This window comes from Lissotriton vulgaris, chromosome 7 (genome assembly GCF_964263255.1).
Source record: "Lissotriton vulgaris chromosome 7, aLisVul1.2, whole genome shotgun sequence".
Classification (NCBI taxonomy): domain Eukaryota; kingdom Metazoa; phylum Chordata; class Amphibia; order Caudata; family Salamandridae; genus Lissotriton; species Lissotriton vulgaris.
In genome coordinates this window covers 162,715,264-162,733,953 of record NC_141695.1, presented here as the reverse complement: position 1 = coordinate 162,733,953, position 18,690 = coordinate 162,715,264, and the positions used below count along the sequence as shown (strand labels likewise).

General features: G+C 42.5%; 1 protein-coding gene across 1 annotated transcript in view; it reads left to right on the top strand.

Annotated features, from left to right (window-relative positions):
* LOC147701068 (uncharacterized) overlaps positions 1-18,690 on the top strand; it is a 382,816-nt gene that overhangs the window by 210,445 nt on the left and 153,681 nt on the right. Inside the window, exon 3 of the mRNA XM_086929300.1 lies at positions 18,201-18,311. Within this exon, the coding sequence (XP_086785426.1) occupies positions 18,201-18,311 (111 nt within the window). The remainder of the gene's footprint in view (positions 1-18,200; positions 18,312-18,690) is intronic.

The window sequence follows — 18,690 nt, the reverse complement described above, 5'->3', positions numbered from 1 at the left end:
ATCACTGTCGGATGTTTGGGCAAAATGGTAGGAATGGATAAGCTCAGCCAGGGGGTTGACATACAGATAGAAAAGAGTGAGTGTGAGCGAGGAGTCCTGGGGGACCCCACAAGGAAAAGAGAAGGAGGAAGAATTTAAGTCTGAGAGATGGACAGAGTTATTGTGGTCAGAGAGGAATGACTTGATCAGTTTACAAGTTGAACCTGTTACCCCGAGCTTGCCCACTCGTTCCATCAGCAGACCATGATGAACTATATCAAAGGCTGCTGATTGGTCAAGTAGGATCAGGGCAGCTCTACACCATTGATCAAGCACCATACTGATCTCCTCTGCCGCCTTGATGAGTGCGGTCTATGTACATTCATGCTCTCACTTCTCTGGTCTCTCTCAGCCTCCCTCTTTCTGCCATCTCCTTTCTGTCTTTGTTTCTTTCTTTGTGTTGCTCTCTCTGTGTCTCTCTGTCTCTCTGTCTCTCTCTCTGTCACACTTCCACTCGTGAACATAAGCACAAGCCCCTCTTCTCACGCCCCATCTCTGCACCTCTCCTTCCTTCTTCCTTCGTTCTCTCTCACTCACTCACTCTATCTTTTTCTCATACCATCTAGTTCCCATTATCTGACTTTGACTCCTAGACCTCCTTCATCTCAGCCCTATGTGTTTCTCCTACTTTTCCATTACTTTTTTTTTTGCTGACAACCTCATGGTTTTCACTTTTCCAGAGTTTACCCCTACCTAGTGCTTATCCCTGCCCCCTTCCATTTTCAACTCTCTTTTGATCACCATTCATGTCTCCTTTCCTCTCTTGCTCATCAGTCTCCCTTTACTTTCCTTTTACCCTCCAGTCTGCCATTTCCCCCTATTCATACCAACCGCCCTCGATTTCTCCTGCCTCCATTAACTCTTGCGTCCTAAGCTTTCCGTCTCTCTTTACGCTCACTTCTGTCTCAAGCCTTCTGTCTTCATCTCCTTAACCTATATTGCCTCCTGTACCTGTACTCCGTGTTTCTTTTGGTACTTTTTCATTCATTCCTCTTTCCTTTCTCTATCATCTCTAATTTCTTGTTTCACTCTCCTTTTCATTTTTTCTCTCCCCATTTCTCTGTCTTCTCTCTTCCCTCCCCTTTGTCAGTCTCCTCCACATGTCTTCCTTTCTAGTCTCTCCTTTCTCTCTGATACCTTTTACCACTTTCTTTACCACCCTCCTTATTTTCTCTCTGTCTCATTTCCTTCATTATCTGAGGCCTTACCTGCTATCTCCTTGGTCTGTTGCCTTAGTTCTCCCTGCTTTATTTTCTCTCTTCCTTTTCTGCCTCATTTTCGTTTGCCTGGCTTCCTTTTCATTTTCTGCCATCCTTTTCTTTGTCTCACTTCCTTTCTCTTTCCCATCCCATCTCCCATTCTCTTTTGCCTCTTTACTCACTTTAATTGTCCCTTTCCTCTCCCGCTCACCTCCCTCTGCCCTCTCTCTCATTGTGCATTTCCTTCCTTCCAACCTCTCCTTTTCGCCTGTCTGTAACGGAGCGTTTACACAAAATGGCGGTGTATCAGAAAATGGAAGCACACGAAGTGCAGGCAAGAGTTTAATCACGGAATAAGCAGGAGTAGCTAGTCTGTGAGCGCCCCCTTACCCCTGGGAGGGAGACACCAATGATCATAGAACAGAGCGAGTAGAGGGGGTGTCCCCACACATGCTCTTCCCTCTGTGCTTGCCGTTGCTGTGACAGAGTTGGTACGGCTTTCCTCTCTACTGAGACAGCTGTTACACTACAAATGGGATATACAATTCCAGCCGCTGAGCCCTGGCACCGATGGGGGAAGGGTGTCTAGAGCGAGCCAGCTGAGATTAATAGCAGCTAAACTGCACAGGCAGGCTGGTACCGGAGCTGGAAGTATCAAACACGTCCAGGCAGTTTTTTTTATTTTGCTTTTATAGTCATTTTGCCCCACATGAGGTAGGATCGAATGTATATCCTGATCACTGGAAAGAAACAAAGGAAAACTATATTTCACTGGGCTGGAAAAAACGAGCGTCTTGCAAGTTTTATACTTAACATTTTACAGTGTGGAGGAGAGTACGTTTTGCAAGTTTTATACACTTGCATAGAAACTTTTTGAATCAATGCAGATGTTGAAAGAGTGAGATATTTATCACGAGTGAGACAGGTGTTGGGAAGAGTTAGTGATGCCGCTATTTAAAAGTACCTTGTATGTTCTCGAAACATATGCAAGTTGCTGACGTGTTACTGCATGGGTCTTTCCAAGGATGCACTCTCTGTAGGCTCTGTCACAACAGCAGATATAGGAAAGGGGGTCCTTATTTTCTCATATTGGACCCCTACTTCAATGCAGCATTGAAAAGAGTAATAAGAACCACAAGCTGAAAAACTTTGACTCACACACAGAGATCCCCATAAACAAACTCTGCTTGACTTAAAACATAGTTTATTCACCTGGATACCACCTCAGCATAGAAATAACTATCACTTCATGTGATTGCTAAAACATGTAATATACACTTAGAAAGTATGAAGCATAAAAATGAAGTGCTTCTCAAATAAAGTATACAAAGGAAAAGGGAAATGCAAGACGGAGAAAACAAAGTGTTAGGGAACTACATATGAATAAGTGTAAAATGCCCCTGCTTTAAATAGTAAAGGTTAAAAAGTAGGATAACATAATAGATCAAATTGAATAAAAAAATATAAAACACAAGCCTGTAAACATTTATTAAGTCTTGGTAATCTCAACACTTGATACATTTGAAACATTGTTCCTAAAGCGTGGGGGATAACATTTGCTAAAGGGAGATACAAAGAAATTCTCTTTTAATCCTTTAATTATCATAATAATTCGGAGTGTTGTATATTGCCTATGATTGAGGAATATACCATTCAACAGTACAGGAGAAGATGGTTTTTGGACATCTTTCCAACAGGGAGTAACTTGCTGGAAAATCATTTAAATTAATGAATTACTATTTTTAATTTTTGCAGCTCAAATTAATTGCATTCTTGATTTAATGTTATCTTTCTCCATAATAATTTCATATTGTTTTTAGCTCTTAACATTAAATAGCATATGTATTTAGGTACTTGTTTCAGGGTTACGCAATTAATTTTATGAAAATTCGAGTGGGTCATGAAGAATCTATTATATGAAAACAATGTTTGCATAATAGAATCAGTCTTCGAGAGTTTGTGTATTCTACTGCGAATTTTATTCCATATCAAGGTAGATATAATATTTTCCTGTTAAATTTCTAATGGTCTTTTCTCTAGTCTAATGGCCCCAACAATCTTTCATAAAGTAGGTGTTTGTGTTTCTTAGGAGCACATATTGTGTGTAACGCTTGGTCGGTGTTTGTTAAATTGACTGTACTGCTTTTCAATCCTGATTTCTGATCCAGCTAGTCACTCCTAATACCGTTTGTCAAACCTGATACTGTTTGTAATTCCTGATACTTCCTGTTGTTCCTGATACTCCTCGCCATGGTTGGACCGGGAACCCAAAGCAGCCCTGGCTATTTTGTAGGACTAGCCCCCGAATCCCAATCCCACTCTCCACTCCTCCCCGTCGAATGGGTGCAGGGGAAGGGGAGGTGGCTAGGGGTGCAAGTGTGAAGCACTGCATCTTTTGTTACTAGGGACCGATATTGTATTAATGCTGCAAAACCTTCCCCCGGTGATAAACCCCCCCCCCCCCAAAAAAAAAACAGCCCCACCCTTCCAGCCTCCAGGGAAGACGCCTGATGCCTGCTATGGCCAGTCCGGCCCTGCTCGTCGCTATATCTGATATAGCTCTCATACCATTTATCATTCCTGATACTGTTGCTCGTTCCATTTACTCTTTCTCTTTCCTTATACTGTTAGCCTTTCCTCATACTGTTTGTTGGGCCTGATATGGTTTGTCATTCCTTATACGGTTTGTCGCTTTTGTTGCTGTTTTTCACTCACTACACCATTTTTCGTTGCTAATACAATTTTTATACTACTGATTTTCAGTCCTCATAATGTTTGCAATGCCCAATGCTGTTTTTTATTTCCTGATATTGTTTTTCATCCCTGATAAAAAAATTATTCTGGTGTTTGACGTTCTTGAAATTTCTTGTCACTCCTGATATTGTATCTCACGCTTAATTCCATTTTTAATTTCTGAAACTGTTCCTCATTCCTTTAACTGATGTTTGTTCCTTTCACTGTTTTTAATTCCTAATACTATTTATTGTTTTTGATAAAGTTTGTGTGTTCAGATAGTGCCTGTCAATCCCAGCGTTGTTTACTGTTCCTCATACAGCTTATTGCTTTCGATATAGTTTCTCACCACCGATAACGTCATCATTCCTGAAATTTCCTGCCCCTCCTAATACTTCTCATGGTTCCTGATAATTCGTGACATTCCTTATACGTGGGCCCGGATGCTCCCTGTGGGCCCGGATGCTCCCTGTGGGCCCTGATGCTCCCTGTTGGCCCTGATGCTCCCTGTGGGCCCTGAAGCTCCCTGTGGGCCCTGATGCTTCCTGTGGAGCGTGATCCTTCCTGTGGAGTGTGATGCTCCCTGTGGAGCGTGATGCTCCCAGTGGGCCCTGATGCTCCCAGTGGGCCGTGATGCTCCCTGTGGGCCCTGATGCTCCCTGTGGGCCCTGATGCTCCCTTTGACCCTGTTGCTCCCTTTGACCCTGTTGCTCCCTTTGACCCTGTTGCTCCCTTTGACCCTGTTGCTCCCTGTGGGCCCTGGTGCTCCCTGTGGGCCCTGGTGCTCCCTGTGGGCCCTGGTGCTCCCTGTGGGCCCTGGTGCTCCCTGTGGGCCCTGGTGTTCCCTGTGGACCGTGATGCTCCCAGTGGGCCCTGATGCTCCCTGTGGAGTGTGATGCTCCCTGTGGAGCGTGATGCTCCCAGTGGAGCGCGATGCTCCCAGTGGGCCATGATGCTCCCTGTGGGCCCTGATGCTCCCTTTGGCCCTGATGCTCCCTTTGGCCCTGATGCTCCCTTTGGCCCTGATGCTCCCTGTGGGCCCTGGTGCTCCCTGTGGGCCCTGATGCTCCCTGTGGAGTGTGATGCTCCCTGTGGAGCGTGATGCTCCCTGTGGGCCCTGATGCTGCCTGTGGGCCCTGATGCTCCCTGTGGAGCGTGATGCTTCATGTGGGCCTGATGCTCCTGTGGAGTGTGATGCTCCCTGTGAAATGTGATGCTCCCTGTGTAAATGTGATGCTCCCTGTGGAGCGTGGTGCTCCCAGTGGGCCCTGATGCTCCCTGTGGGCCTTGATGCTCCCTGTGGGCCCTGATGCTCCCTGTGGACCGTGATGCTCCCTGTGGACCGTGATGCTCCCAGTGGGCCCTGGCGCTCCCTGTGGAGTGGTATGCTCCCTGTGGATTGTGATGCTCCCTGAGAGCGTGATGCTCCCTGTGAGCCCTGATGCTCCCTGTGAGGCCTGATGCTCCCTGTGGAGCGTGATGCTCCCTGTGGGCCCTGATGTTCCCTGTGGAGCGTGATGCTCCCTGTGGAGCGTGATGCTCCCTGTGGGCCCTGATGCTCCCTGTGGGCCCTGATGCTCCCTGTGGAGCGTGATGCTCCCTGTGGAGCGTGATGCTCCCTGTGGACCCTGATGCTCCCTGTGGACCCTGATGCTCCCTGTGGAGCGTGATGCTCCCTGTGGAGCGTGATGCTCCCGGTGGAGCGAGATGCTCCCTGTGGACCCTGGTGCTTCCTGTGGGCCCTGATGCTCCCTGTGGAGCCTAATGCTCCCGGTGGTCCTGATGCTGCCTTTGGCTCCCGATGCTGCCTACGGCTCCTAATGCTATTCATGGCTCCTGATACCTTTTTGTTATCAATCCTGATACTGTTCATCACACTGTCTGATTTTATTGGTTTTATTTAAGGCTTCTAGTTTCCATTTTTACAGATGTTTACACATAAAAGCAAGTAGAAATCAATGTGTTTCCTGTCTGTACTTATTTTTAAAGGCGAAAAAGTATGGAACATGTTGCTTCTTGTGAGACTCTACATGCTGTCTTTCAAGAATTCCAGACAACAACTGAGAAGATAGTCAACATGGGGAATTAAAAAACTTGAGATGTCCTTAAATACAGGCATATTTTAACATATATTTGTAGTAGAACACTAATGTGCACCTGTGAGTGTGGTGTTTTGTTATAGGAGGCTGCTTAAATGGTACAGGTATCTACATATGAGTGCATGTCCAAGACTTAAATAAATGTGGAAATATGCAAATGTACAACTCCACTTATACTCCAAACACAAAATAAATATGGATAAATACCAATAAGATTGCCGCAAAATAAATATTGAGAAATAAATATCATAAAACCGGGAGCCATGTATATTATGTTATTATATGTTGTATTATGGTAAGAGATTTAATAGAGCTCACAAATTACTCCCTGCAAAAACTCGGCACTAGCCAAAAGAGAGTGATCCATTGGTAGCCCAATAAGTCGAGTTTTTTTCGAGAAGAGACAGGTTCATGTGGCCTTTCTAAAAGCAAAGAAATACACTTTTATTGTACGTCTTAGAGGCAGTGGGTTCCAGTGTTTAGGGGACAAAACAGCACAGGCACAACCACCAGATCTAACCTTCTTAAAATGATTGCAAACCGATAGGCTTTTTCCCAGGGACTACATTTAATGTGACGCTGGCACTAAAAGGCTAGTGTTTTTCTGTGGATGTGGAGAGCCTGTGCACTAGACAGATTGTCTTGAATTAAATGTAGTTTTCATTTGGCAAAGTGTGGGCATTATGCAGTAGAGGCTAAGTGTGACAAAATCCAGAGGCACCGGATACCAGGCAGTTTGCATTGTTTTTCACCTCTTACAATTTCCCTTTAATGTTGCCGGGAGGTTCCAAATAAAGGGCATTGCAATGGTCCAGTCTAGATCCAACAAAAGCCTGAACAGGCATGTGATGCCCCATGAAAGAGAGAAAGAGCATGTTTCTGCACCAGCTGCCTAAATAAGAAGGTGCAGGTAGAAACAACTGCAATAATCTGAAGGGCTAAGCAAAGTTGTTCATCAATCTGAACTTCCACACTTTTGACAATTGAGATGAAAGTGGACAAAAACCTATCTTTATCTGCCAAAACCCCCAACCACAGACTATTATTTCCTCAAGTGATCATAACCTTAGTAGTAAGGAAAACGTTGTTTTTAGGAAATTCAATGTCTCATCCACGTTTAAATGGAGGAAAGATAATCTTTCATTTAGTGGATGTCACTGTCAATTGAGACCTTCATGCAGAGCTGCACGCCTTCAGCATACCAGTGAATCTCAATGCATTTTGTTGCCAAAGGTATGCACAGCGGCTCCTTGAAAAGGTAGAAGACAGATGGCAACAGAATGAAACCTTTAAATATTCTATAGGTCACAGAGATGTGCTGCGATCCATTGGTGGTCGTTTGGAGTAGCTCATGTCATGTCTGTTGGACAGGGAATAGGTGAGGCAGACTGTCCCTAAAGGATCCTCTTGTCAAATCCTTTGTGTGTAGAAAGGATGTAGAATAAGATCCGCTTTGTAGAATACTGCAGAGATGTCATCGAGGATCCAAAATTTGCCATGGTCAGTGATTAGATAGTGTGATAGATAGTGTGCAGTTATGACCTGGATGTCACCCTCTCTGAACTGCTCTTTGGCCTGAACCCTGGCTGGTAGTCACAGAGAAAGGTGACCTTTTTATTTTGTCTGAGCAGCTGAATACCATCTGTCTTGTTTATGATCTTTTTCGAGGACTGGAAGGTAGGAGATCACAAGATAGTTGGTATAATCAGAATTGAGGAAGTCCTTCTCCAGCTGTGGGAGGTGGTCATGAGGTTATCAGGATCTGCATATTTAACAAGGAAGTACTGGACTACATTCCCCCTCTGGAGATGGACTTCACTGGTAACGAAGGGATGGTGACGTAACGTTTAGGGAGCTGAGCTGCATTGTTAGGTGATTAAGAATGGGAAGAGTTATTGTCATCCATTGATGCTTTAACTTTTGCTACAGGTTGGATATTGGTCATTCTTTCGACATTTGCTAATTTGTTTCCTCATCTTGTATATTTCTCCTGAACAGTCTCTGAATGGCATTTCATTTGCCAATAGAGTGCTCTATCAGTGATTCAGATATCTGATTAATGTTGACTTTACAGAAAAAGCGGCTTTTGTTGTGAATGTGAGTTGACTGTATGTGGAGTGATGTCTTTTTCATAGGTCCTTTTTCAGAACATCTCCTGTATTCCCACGATGGACACAAATATGCACCCTCTCTGGGGTACCTCTGAAATCTAAGCTGAAAAGTTTAAGTACCTTCTTTAACTCAAATGTTGAGCAGGTGCCATCATTTCAGAAATCTCCCTGTGTTAAGTGTGGAAGTAAAACTGCTCACATATAGCTATTTGACAAGTTTCTCTATTGTGTCTTCGTCTCCATTTACTCTCCATTTACGTGGCATAAAAATCAAGAGCCTCAATTGGAGTTTGGAGGGATCTGAACATTTTGAAGAAATAATAAATATGGAGTAGAATCTTCCAGCTCAAGTTCTTATTCAATACTAACTCTCTGTTGGAGGAACTTAGTCAGTGAAGTCTATTCTTTACTTGGAGTTTCCTTCAGAAATTGGATAACTTTCACGTCTCTCCAGTTTGTAAAACATACCCCTAGGTCTTTCTGTTATGATACAGCCTCAAAATGTTGAATACCTTGAAAACCATTGTGTAGTTCTTGGAGTCTTCCAGAAAAGTGCTTGACTGCTCTTTAATGGCCATTCCACTTAGCCGGCATCTTGTATTTCTACTGGTGCTCCTCCTGCTCAGTGTCGGAGATAACACCTAGTGGATACCTAGATGGTAACTGATGGAATCTAGATGTACAAATAATGATAAATAGAGAGATTAATGGCTAACGTGATGTGCAGAGTGTAAATGATGGTGCAACTATTGACACCTAGATGCACAGAAGGTATTTGTGTGCAATTAATGAAAACATATATATGGACAAATAGAGATTGATGGAGTAATGATGAATAACAAGAAACAGATTGCATATTCTTAGGTTAGCTCATTGCTCGGATAGTAAATAAAAGCAAAATCTAGCCATATAGACTTACACCCTATTACTGAATTATAGAGAGTGTGAAGGATAACTTGCGACCTAATGATTACTTTAGCACACACTAGTTTTTGGTTGAGCAATTGATGGTTTATGCATGCTCAAAGAGTAAATGATGGAGTGTTCAATGGGTAGTAACGTGAACATATGGTATTTGAAGTCACAAAAGAAGGAGTAGGTTCAGAGAGTGATTTATTTAGACCTGAAACGTTATCCTGAATAAAGGGGTGAATAAAGTCCCCAACGGATGTATAGTGAATAATGCTTGATCGTTGGTTATATTTCTTCTGAAAATGATTTACAGGTAGTTAAAAAGTGATCACTGGATAAACCAATAATAATGGGTATGTATTAATGTATAAAATTATCAACATGCAGTGAGTGGAGCGGTGTAAGCAATGCTTTGATTGTCAGTCAACAAATATATATTGGTCTATAGCACAATCTCTGTTTGAAAGAGCAAACCTAGGACAGATACAGCCATGCCAGTTCACTGACTGGAAAGCATTTACCCAGGTTAGGGCTGGCAGTTGGTGTTGGCACTTGCCGCAGTGCTGCGTGCTGTGAATGCATTACACAGAGTGGAAGAAAGGAGGAAGAAAAGGGAGAAAGCTATGGTGTGGTAGAAGCACATTTAAGGGTAAAGGGAGGAGAGAGAGGAAAAAATGGGCATCAGCCCAAAGAGCCCGACTGGGAGCTGAACAATATTCTGAAATCTCTATAGCAACAAGCCAGCCTGTGCCAACCTGCAGCCGCTTCACGCAGGGCATCCTCACTGGGCTGCGGCCATTGTTTGCTGTGGCCATTCAGCGGTGCCAATCCGCTGCTCTCATTGCTAACTGCAAGCAGCGGGGGCTTATTTGCGCATGCCCCCTTTTTATATGTCTCAATCCAGCCTCCAACCCGTTGATGCCTTTTTTATTTTTATTTTATTTTATTTTTTGTAAGAGCAGATGATGTTTTCTCTACCTTGCTTCATTCACACGAAAAGGGAACTCCTTCTTTACTCAGTGTGTGCATCGGGCCTTTGCCAAGTCTCACCCTCAAAGATCGCTCACTTCACAGATGGACAGCAGTCAGCTAAGGGACAGGGAACTGTGGCAAGATGCCCACAATAGCTTTCGTGTATTTACATAATTTTTAACATTTTCATTCACTCCCTCCAGCCACAGCAGCTATTTTGTTTTGAGGAAGCATTTTTCCCAATGATCCGCCTTGCAGTCCTATTTTCCTCCCGCAGAGACCTGCATTTGTTACCCTTGGCTATTTTCTTAGTAGACCAACCTTCCTTACCATTTAATTTTTATAGCTCAGAGAAGAAGCATATACAGCCTTTGCAGCCATAAACAAGGCTGGATATCAGCCAGTGTAGACTACAAGTATGGAGGTGCCTTCCAGAGCTTTCCCCACCCTACTCCAGCCCCTATGTTCCCATGGCCCCTCCCCTCTCTCTACCTCCCCCTCTCCCTCCTCGCCTGCCCAAGACATATTCCTGCCTGGCACAAAGATTGTGGGAAGCTGATGCCAGCTTCTGCATCACCCAGAGATTCCCCGGCACAGGTAATACCTCTCAGGTAAGTTGCTTAATATTTTTCCCCTGGTAGGAAAGAAAATGCACCCCTTCTCCGCTTTCTTTCGCTTATTTCCTCTTTTTCGGCCCCATCTTTTCTTAATCAAGCCGGGTCTATCTCAAGCTTCTGCCACCTTCTTGTCTCCGGATGGCGCAGTGCGGAGCGGGCGCGCTCCGAAATACATTCCGTCCTGGGCGCCCTTTTTCTAAGACATAATTTTGTTTTTTAATCTTTTTTTGCATTTGCTTGTACCCCCACCCTTCAGCTGCCCGGTATAAAAATGGATGGCGAAAGATAAACAAAGTAAAATTAGGGGTGCCTTTGTTAGAATCATGGTGCTGAAAGCGGAGGTGCCCATCCGGAGAGTATAAAGAGAGGAGGGGGAAGAAGCAATATGCTGTCGCGACTGTGCCAGGTATTTAGAGAAAGCGAAAACATGGGGGGGGGGGAGAGCTGGCACTGAACGGCTGGCGTCTGTGGAGCTCTTATAGTAATGGATGCCAAGAGTCTTGGATTCGAGCCATTGTGTTTGCTAGACATGGGGGAGGGGTGGGCATGAGGAGACACCAGCCTCTAGCAGATCGTCTATTAAGAAGTCGTCTCTGTCCACAAAGTAAATATCTGCCCCCCTTTTTGAAAATGGCTTCCACGTACTCAAGTCAAATATTTAAAGTTCATATTTACTGAGGGTACGTGTGTTCATCCCTCTCCTTTTATGGCAAGATCTAATGCTGGCTGGTATTTTATGAACTGCCAGGGTGGCAGGAGAACGCACATACTGGGCTCAGAAATGGTGGCTGAGGGCAGTGGATTGATACTCTGCCAAAGGCCAGATTTTGATATGCCCACTTTGTATTGCCTTTCTTTGAGATCCTTATAGAAGGATAAGGAGTGTTTATAGTCATGAGGCAATTGTTTCCCATGAGGGTTGCTTACTATTTCTGTATAAAGCAATGAGACAACAATGCACATAGGGAATGCTGTGACGTAGAGGCCATTTTTGGGGCATTAAGGGGACAACCCCATGTTATCTTTAGATCTATAATGTGATTATTGGATGACGGTATTTGGTCCCTGTGTTGGTGGCTGATATACCCATTAGGAGTCTGTGCAGCTGTTGCTGTTTGGAGAATATCACCTTATGCTGAGTAGACTGTTTGTTGGTGTATGGCATGTGGTTGTGTCTTCTAGATTGTGGTCGTCGCAATGAAGAGTGACCAGTTGAAAAATCAAGGGATTTTCCAATCATTTTTGTTTGGGGCACAGTCAGCCATAAATTTTGTTCTCCTAGAATGTGATTGGCTGTTTCACAGCCCTACTGTCTCATTGGGCAGAACCGCCTTTCATTGGTTGAAACATCATCCAGGCCAGTCCTGAAGTAGACTAGGTAGACACTGAGTCTATCAATACCTTAAAACTTCTAAGATAAGACATGGCTGGTCTGAGTCTGGTTCCTTCTGCAGCCTGCTCCTTATTCAATAAGTTGGCATGTTCTTAAGGATCTGCTGAACTCAACTGAACAGTATCAGGAATGCACAGGGAACATTGCTAGTTGCAGTTCATGGCAGGCAGATCAGATGGATATGGGTGTGCATTCTATACCCTGGATCTCTGCTCATGATATTTAGAGCTCATAAAACCTTCCGTTTTGAGGCCTGTCAGAAGCTCTTTACTAGTTCATTTATTAGGTCCAGACTCCATCCATGCACGCACTGTGCTGGATCGGAGTGTAGTATAATCCTATTGCAGAATTTGAATGAGGGCATTATTCCCCAAAGCACTTTGGGTTTGGCTTGAGCAGCAGGCCTTCCTTCCATAAGACACCTCACATGTTTTGGTCGGTTATGTTTAGACCGTCTTGGGAAATATCTTGTGCCCTGCAACCTTCCTCCCACAAGTTTGTTCCTGTAAAGAGGGAGCCTGTGAATCACAGTCCCAGAGAAGAAGCTTACCAAGTTTCAAAGGGATGTATTCATGCACAATAAAGTTTGTACATGGATCTTTTAGAGGAATTACTTATTTAAGATGTGGGGTTGTAAATCTTTTGTGTGCTGAGCACCATACTAGGAGCCACGGACATTTAAATGGAAATAAATAGTAACATATTCATGAAATCCAAAGGTGATGCAACATTTTTATTTGAAATGGTAAAGTACTCTGTCTGTTTTGTTTTTCTGGGCCATGTCTTAGACAAGTTGCTGGTGTCCTACATTCCACTACGTGGCTCTTTTGGGTGTTATTGCATATATTAAAACATCTTCGCCCCAATATAGTACAAGTGAATGTACTGTTGAGGCCCTTGACATGTGAATAAATATAAACATAGAATCTAGGTGAGACATTCATAGGCAATTGCTTGTTCATCTTCCTTTACCTTTGATCAACAATGGGAGTAGTCTGTGCATTAGAAACAAGAACTCAAAAAACTATGACAAATACATGAATTACCCCCTTGTCATCAGGTCCTGTGACTTAAATGGAAGACATATCATTTAACATCAAAGCAGATTGTTTCCGTTTGTTTTGGCATTACCCTGTTTTGCAATCTATATGACATCAACTACCCGTCTTGTATTGCACCTCAAAGATGTATGTCCGGGAGTGTTGACTATCCCAGAAGGCACTTCTCAACTGGATCAAATGTCACCAGGCAGAATGGGTAGAGAAACACACTACCCTTTCAAAAGGTGAAGTTTGTTCAGCAGCACAACTGATATGTCCAACTCAGAGCTGTCCAAATCTTAGAGCAGACCTCACCCCGTATAAAATACCTGTAGAATTCTTAGCTTAAGATGAGTTAATTACAGTTGGGCATAGGGGACACTCTTACAGAATGCAGATAATGGCGAGAGAGAAAGAGCTAAAATATCAGACTGAGAGATTGAACTAAATGTTAGGGACACTCACAGTTGTTGGGACTATCAGTTTTTTTTGGGTAGCAATTGGATGCCAAATGTCACTGCTTTGAAGATAGTCTGGGCTAATTTGTTGGCCTAGACACAACAGTCCATCAAAGTCGGGGCCCCTATGGCCACCAAGAGAGAATTGACTGCACAATGACGGAAAGCTTGGCATCCTGTGTTGGGGTGTGAGGGTGAGTTTTGGAGTATGTATTAAACTATTACCTTGAAAATGTCCTGTGAGAGGATGTATCTGAGTGGGAACTACATTTAAATTCTTAGATGGATGAATGTGGAGACAAATTGAACTTATTTTTGGGAAGTCAACTATGCACCCTCATGGTTATGTTTCCAGAGAGCAGTAGATTGAGAGGTATTTGTTCAAACAGTCAGTGCCCACTAGATACAAATAAGTGGGCACTTTACTCAAAACACGTTCCCATGCTCTAGGTGTATGTAAATACCTGGGTATCAGAGAAAAGGGTACAATAAAGATAGCAATAGCAAATGGCAGTGGGAACATAAAATGAAGTCAGACTGTCTGCCTTGTATTCTGTAAAGGATGAGCCAGATTGATGTCAATGAGAGATCAACCCTAATTCTCTTGTTTTTTTATGAGCTACAACCCAGAACAGGAAGTGATTGTGGCTGTCTCTGCACCAGTCTATATGATTCTAAAAAGCCAATGATTTTGAGGCCAATGGAAACTAATAAACTACTTTTTTTAACAGAAGAAATTGTGATTTTTTAAAGAAAAGAATGAGTTAATTTTCTGTCTAGGATGAAATATAGCTGCACCCACAAATCTGTTAGAAAGGAAAAGATAGCTACAAGCTTATTCTAGCCTAACCCTCGGAGGATTCCTTTGAAGGAAACAATTAGTTAGATTTGCAGCAGTGATCTAAAAGCCTGATATTTGTATGACTATGGTAAGGCAGCATGCTTAAAATTCAGGTGGCCAGCTTACATACAGGGAGCAATGGAAGGTTATAATGTGGTTGCTTTCATGAGGGCTCACTCACCTGAGATCTGATGTTCTTAAATCACACCAGGACTTGAAGGGTGAAACTATCTGTGGATCTCCTGTATTGTCTGGCAATGAGCAACTTGCTTTCCTGTCACAAGGCCAGGGAATTGTAGCTTCTTGCACCACCCATTTAATTTGGGTCTGGAATTGAACTAAGGTTGAGCCAGACAGTTATTCCATTGATGGGTCACTGTTCCCCACCCTTTCTCTTCCCACTCACCACACCTAGACAGTGAGGGCTTTTAAGGCACTTCATACGTTTTATTTTACTACGATTGAAATGTCATTTATTTTGACATGCTTAAACAATAATAATTAATGGTATTTCCTTGTGTATCTCTCTCGTGAAGTCATATCATGATGTAGTCTTGACTCTGATATGAGATCCATAGGCTATAAAAGGCAGAGTTGAATTTGCAAAAGTCCTGAGCCAGAAGGAAAGCTTCCAAAGTGCTTTGCCAAAACTAGCCCTGAAGACTAGATATTTGTTGATCCTGAAGTATCCTTCAACAGGAGAAGGAATCTGTTGAGTTGTCAGAGTGAACCACAAGTACAATACCTGTACATTAGAGAGTATGCTTCAACACCACTAACATGGAGGAAAGCATGAGTGTTATTGTCTAAGGGTACTTAATTAGATTACATCTGAGTAGAGCATCAGAGAATGAAAAATGATAGCATTCTGTCAGTAATTTGAGAAACCTTGGCCCAATCCTATCTATCTTCCATAGGTATGGGTATGTGTGGAAGTCACACAGTCCTCAGTTAGACCAACTCCCTAGTGTCTACTGCCTTGCCTTTAGAATTACGGAGAGCTTCTGACGATGATATTTGGAGCTATAGACTTTGCTTGCTAAATGTAGGCCACCTTTGCACTGCAGGCAATGGTTCCCTGTAGCAGGTTTCATGCCCAGGAAGGGCAGGACATGTGTCAGGAAGGAATCTTTCAGTAAGGAGGCAACATAAGCTCCAGATAGAGGCAATGGTGCATCTCAGGATTGTACTTGGGTCCAACAGGTACATTTAATCAGCTCCTGCTAAACAGCCGTGCACAGGCTGTGGAGAGGCGTGGCATGAGGTGGTATTCCACATGCTATGACCCACAGCTCTGAGCAGAAGTGGGCTTGTAGCTCACTACTGCAAATTTTTGCTAAAGTGGATTTCTTTTTTTGTTTTTACATTTAAATATTACATGCTTCACTTTTCTCAAAGATGGTACAGTTTGATAAAATTCACCAAAGATGCAGCTCATTAGCTTCCCAAACTTTATAACTTTAGGTACCCGGCAGCATGTGATCTTAATCTTGACCACTTCATCATGCTCAAATCTATTTTTCTCATTGCATTTTCAGTGCTTTGTAAATATTAAAAACAAACCTTTAGTGACAAAGAATCTCATTTATGCCGGTTTGTAGGGTATGTTGGTAAGTTTCTAAGAGGGTGGTATTTTTTTAGGGCAGGAAGATAATTTGGTTCTGCAATGTAAGCAACATCTACCAAAGAGTATTTCACTGTTAACTACTCAACGTCTGATGCTTTCATTGTGTTCATCCGTGTAGTTGGTTCAAGACTTCCTGTCTTAGCTCCATTGACATTAAATATGTTTTTATCCCATAAAGGCCTTTAGCACGGAGGAAGAGGTTGGCACACTTTATGCAGTTTGAGAATTGGAAGAGTCCGTATGTCACAGAGACAGAAAATATGTATATGGAATTTATAACGTGAAGGATGCCATGAAATTGATCTATGAAATGAATTCACCGGACAAGTGTTTTTATATTGCCATGTTTTTATGTAAATCAATGCAGCTTAGGAAAAGCATGATCTTTTAAACTCTTAATGTTTTTATCTGCGTTCTTTCTGTATCGTAACTGTATAATCATTTTGCTTGTGCGCTTTTATGGTCATTGTTTTTAATGTACCGAATAACGCTTCATGAAATGAAATGAGACAGAAAATATATTTTTTAATGTTTCTCTAGAGGGAAGGCTTTGTGCAAAACTACATTTAGAAGAGAGTGTAAATATGTTGCCACTTTGAAGCATGCAACTTCCTAGAGAGGGGAGTCTAATATGGATTTGTGTATGGGAAGATTTTTGATCGCAATTGCAGTGCTGGTATCCTCCTTACTGTAGCCTTAGTAATCCTTTAGTAATCATAGGCAGAGATCTGGGTAACATCTGTACTGCTGGACCTGCAGGTGCCCACCAAAGATGCCATAGAGTGTGGGCACCTCTTTCAGTGTTGAGTTGAAACTCTGGTGACAGAAGTGTTCATGTATCCCATAGAATAATGGACTGAGTTTCATAGCGTTTTAAAAGTTCATATAGTTCCTGACGCCCTCGTACTTTTCCTCCAACTTCTACCCTCCAACCACAGAATTCAGTGTCAATTTGAAGCCTGCGCCAAAGTGGGCCTGTGTTGTCATCCACTGCCAGTTCTGTCTTTGATAAACATTCCCTTTGTTTATCTCAGAGAGAATGGTTTCTTGAGATAGTTATTGCTTGCCCCACCTGCCTGTCCCTTTGGTCCTGAATAACCTCTGCGATGTCCTGAGGTCCCACACTAGGGCCTTATCCATGGAACACAGAGTCAACACAAGCACTGAATTTGTCTTCTATTTGGTTGTTACTTGGTGCCTGATTAATGACGATATGTTAGTTAATGCTGTGTATTTTGTCATTCTAGAACTAGCTCAAGAAGTATTGTATAACAGGTATTGTGGCCAATTAATTTCCTGTATGGAAAATGTTCATTGGATTACAGAGAGACAGTGGTAGCTACACTCAAGATGCTGAATTCTAATTATTTTTTAACTATGTACTATAAGAAATTGAATGAAGCTTAAGTTATTTCATGGGATTTCCTTACCACTCCAAAGAAACAGGATATCAAAGACTAAATATGGTCAGTTTGTTCAATTCCACATGCACATCCATCATGCTCCTTCTCATATCTTGCCCTGAAGCCCTGAGAAGCACAGCTGTATAGTTTTACTAGGAATCTGATTAAAATGGAATTTCCATTGGGGATTTTCTAATGACTAAAATGTAAAGTTTTGTGTTTTTTTCTGATGAATAAAAAGTAGGATATTAAAACGTCATCATTGTTTGTTTAGGAAATCTATTCAATTTACTGTTGAAGTTGTGTTATAAATTTGCAATCTAGTAATTCTGTTTCATAGATAATCCAAATAAAAGATTAATTTTTCTACGGACCTCTAGGCAGTTGTGAAGTGCACTGTGCACACAGTATTGCTCCCCTAGTCCTTCTCGTACCTGAATGGGTAGCAGCCATCCTACCCATAATATAAATTCGAAACTTTTCCTGAGTTCAGTGAAATGATGGTGAATTTCTGTAAAACTGATACAAAATGCCTTAAAAACAATTATGAACCAGATAGCAAATTGCCTCGCTGTGTGAACAGAATATGTCAGTCTAACCTAAAATTAAGATAGAAATACTTCTAAGTCTCCCCGAAATTAATAGAAAAGATCCCGAAGATCAAGTAGTGGGCACACAATGACTTCACATTTCATTAAAATGAATACAAATCATGCCATTGTGACCTGTCTAAAAGTCTTTTTCTTTCAATTTCAGGGTCAGCACTTGTGCCACAGAGGTCAAGAGATATAAGAGCCTGAGCCTACCGAAGTCAAATTGTGACTTTTTCCTCCACCACCACCTCTTCACCAGACGATCATCTAAGAGGTAGGTGTATAGGAGGTTGGACTGAGGTCTTAGACGATAGTTCAGGTGTAACGCTCAATTAATATAGGGTTTTGCTTCGAGAACTCCTCCTGGTAACCAAACCTGAATAACAAGTCTACTTTAGGCTGCTCTTCTAGGATTACTGTGTCAGATTTACTTTCCCCAGAGGGCTCTGTGAAGCTCTTCTATAATGGGAAAACAAGAAATCAGAACAGTCCCTATTTATAATTAAAGAAAGGGGATAATGCTATCCACTGTATGCCACCATAGCTCAAGAGATCCTTACAAATAAACCCACTCTGATAGATTGTATACAAAATATGAAAACAATTCTGGTAAAATTAGAAAGCAATTTATTATAAAAATATACAGTGTTAAG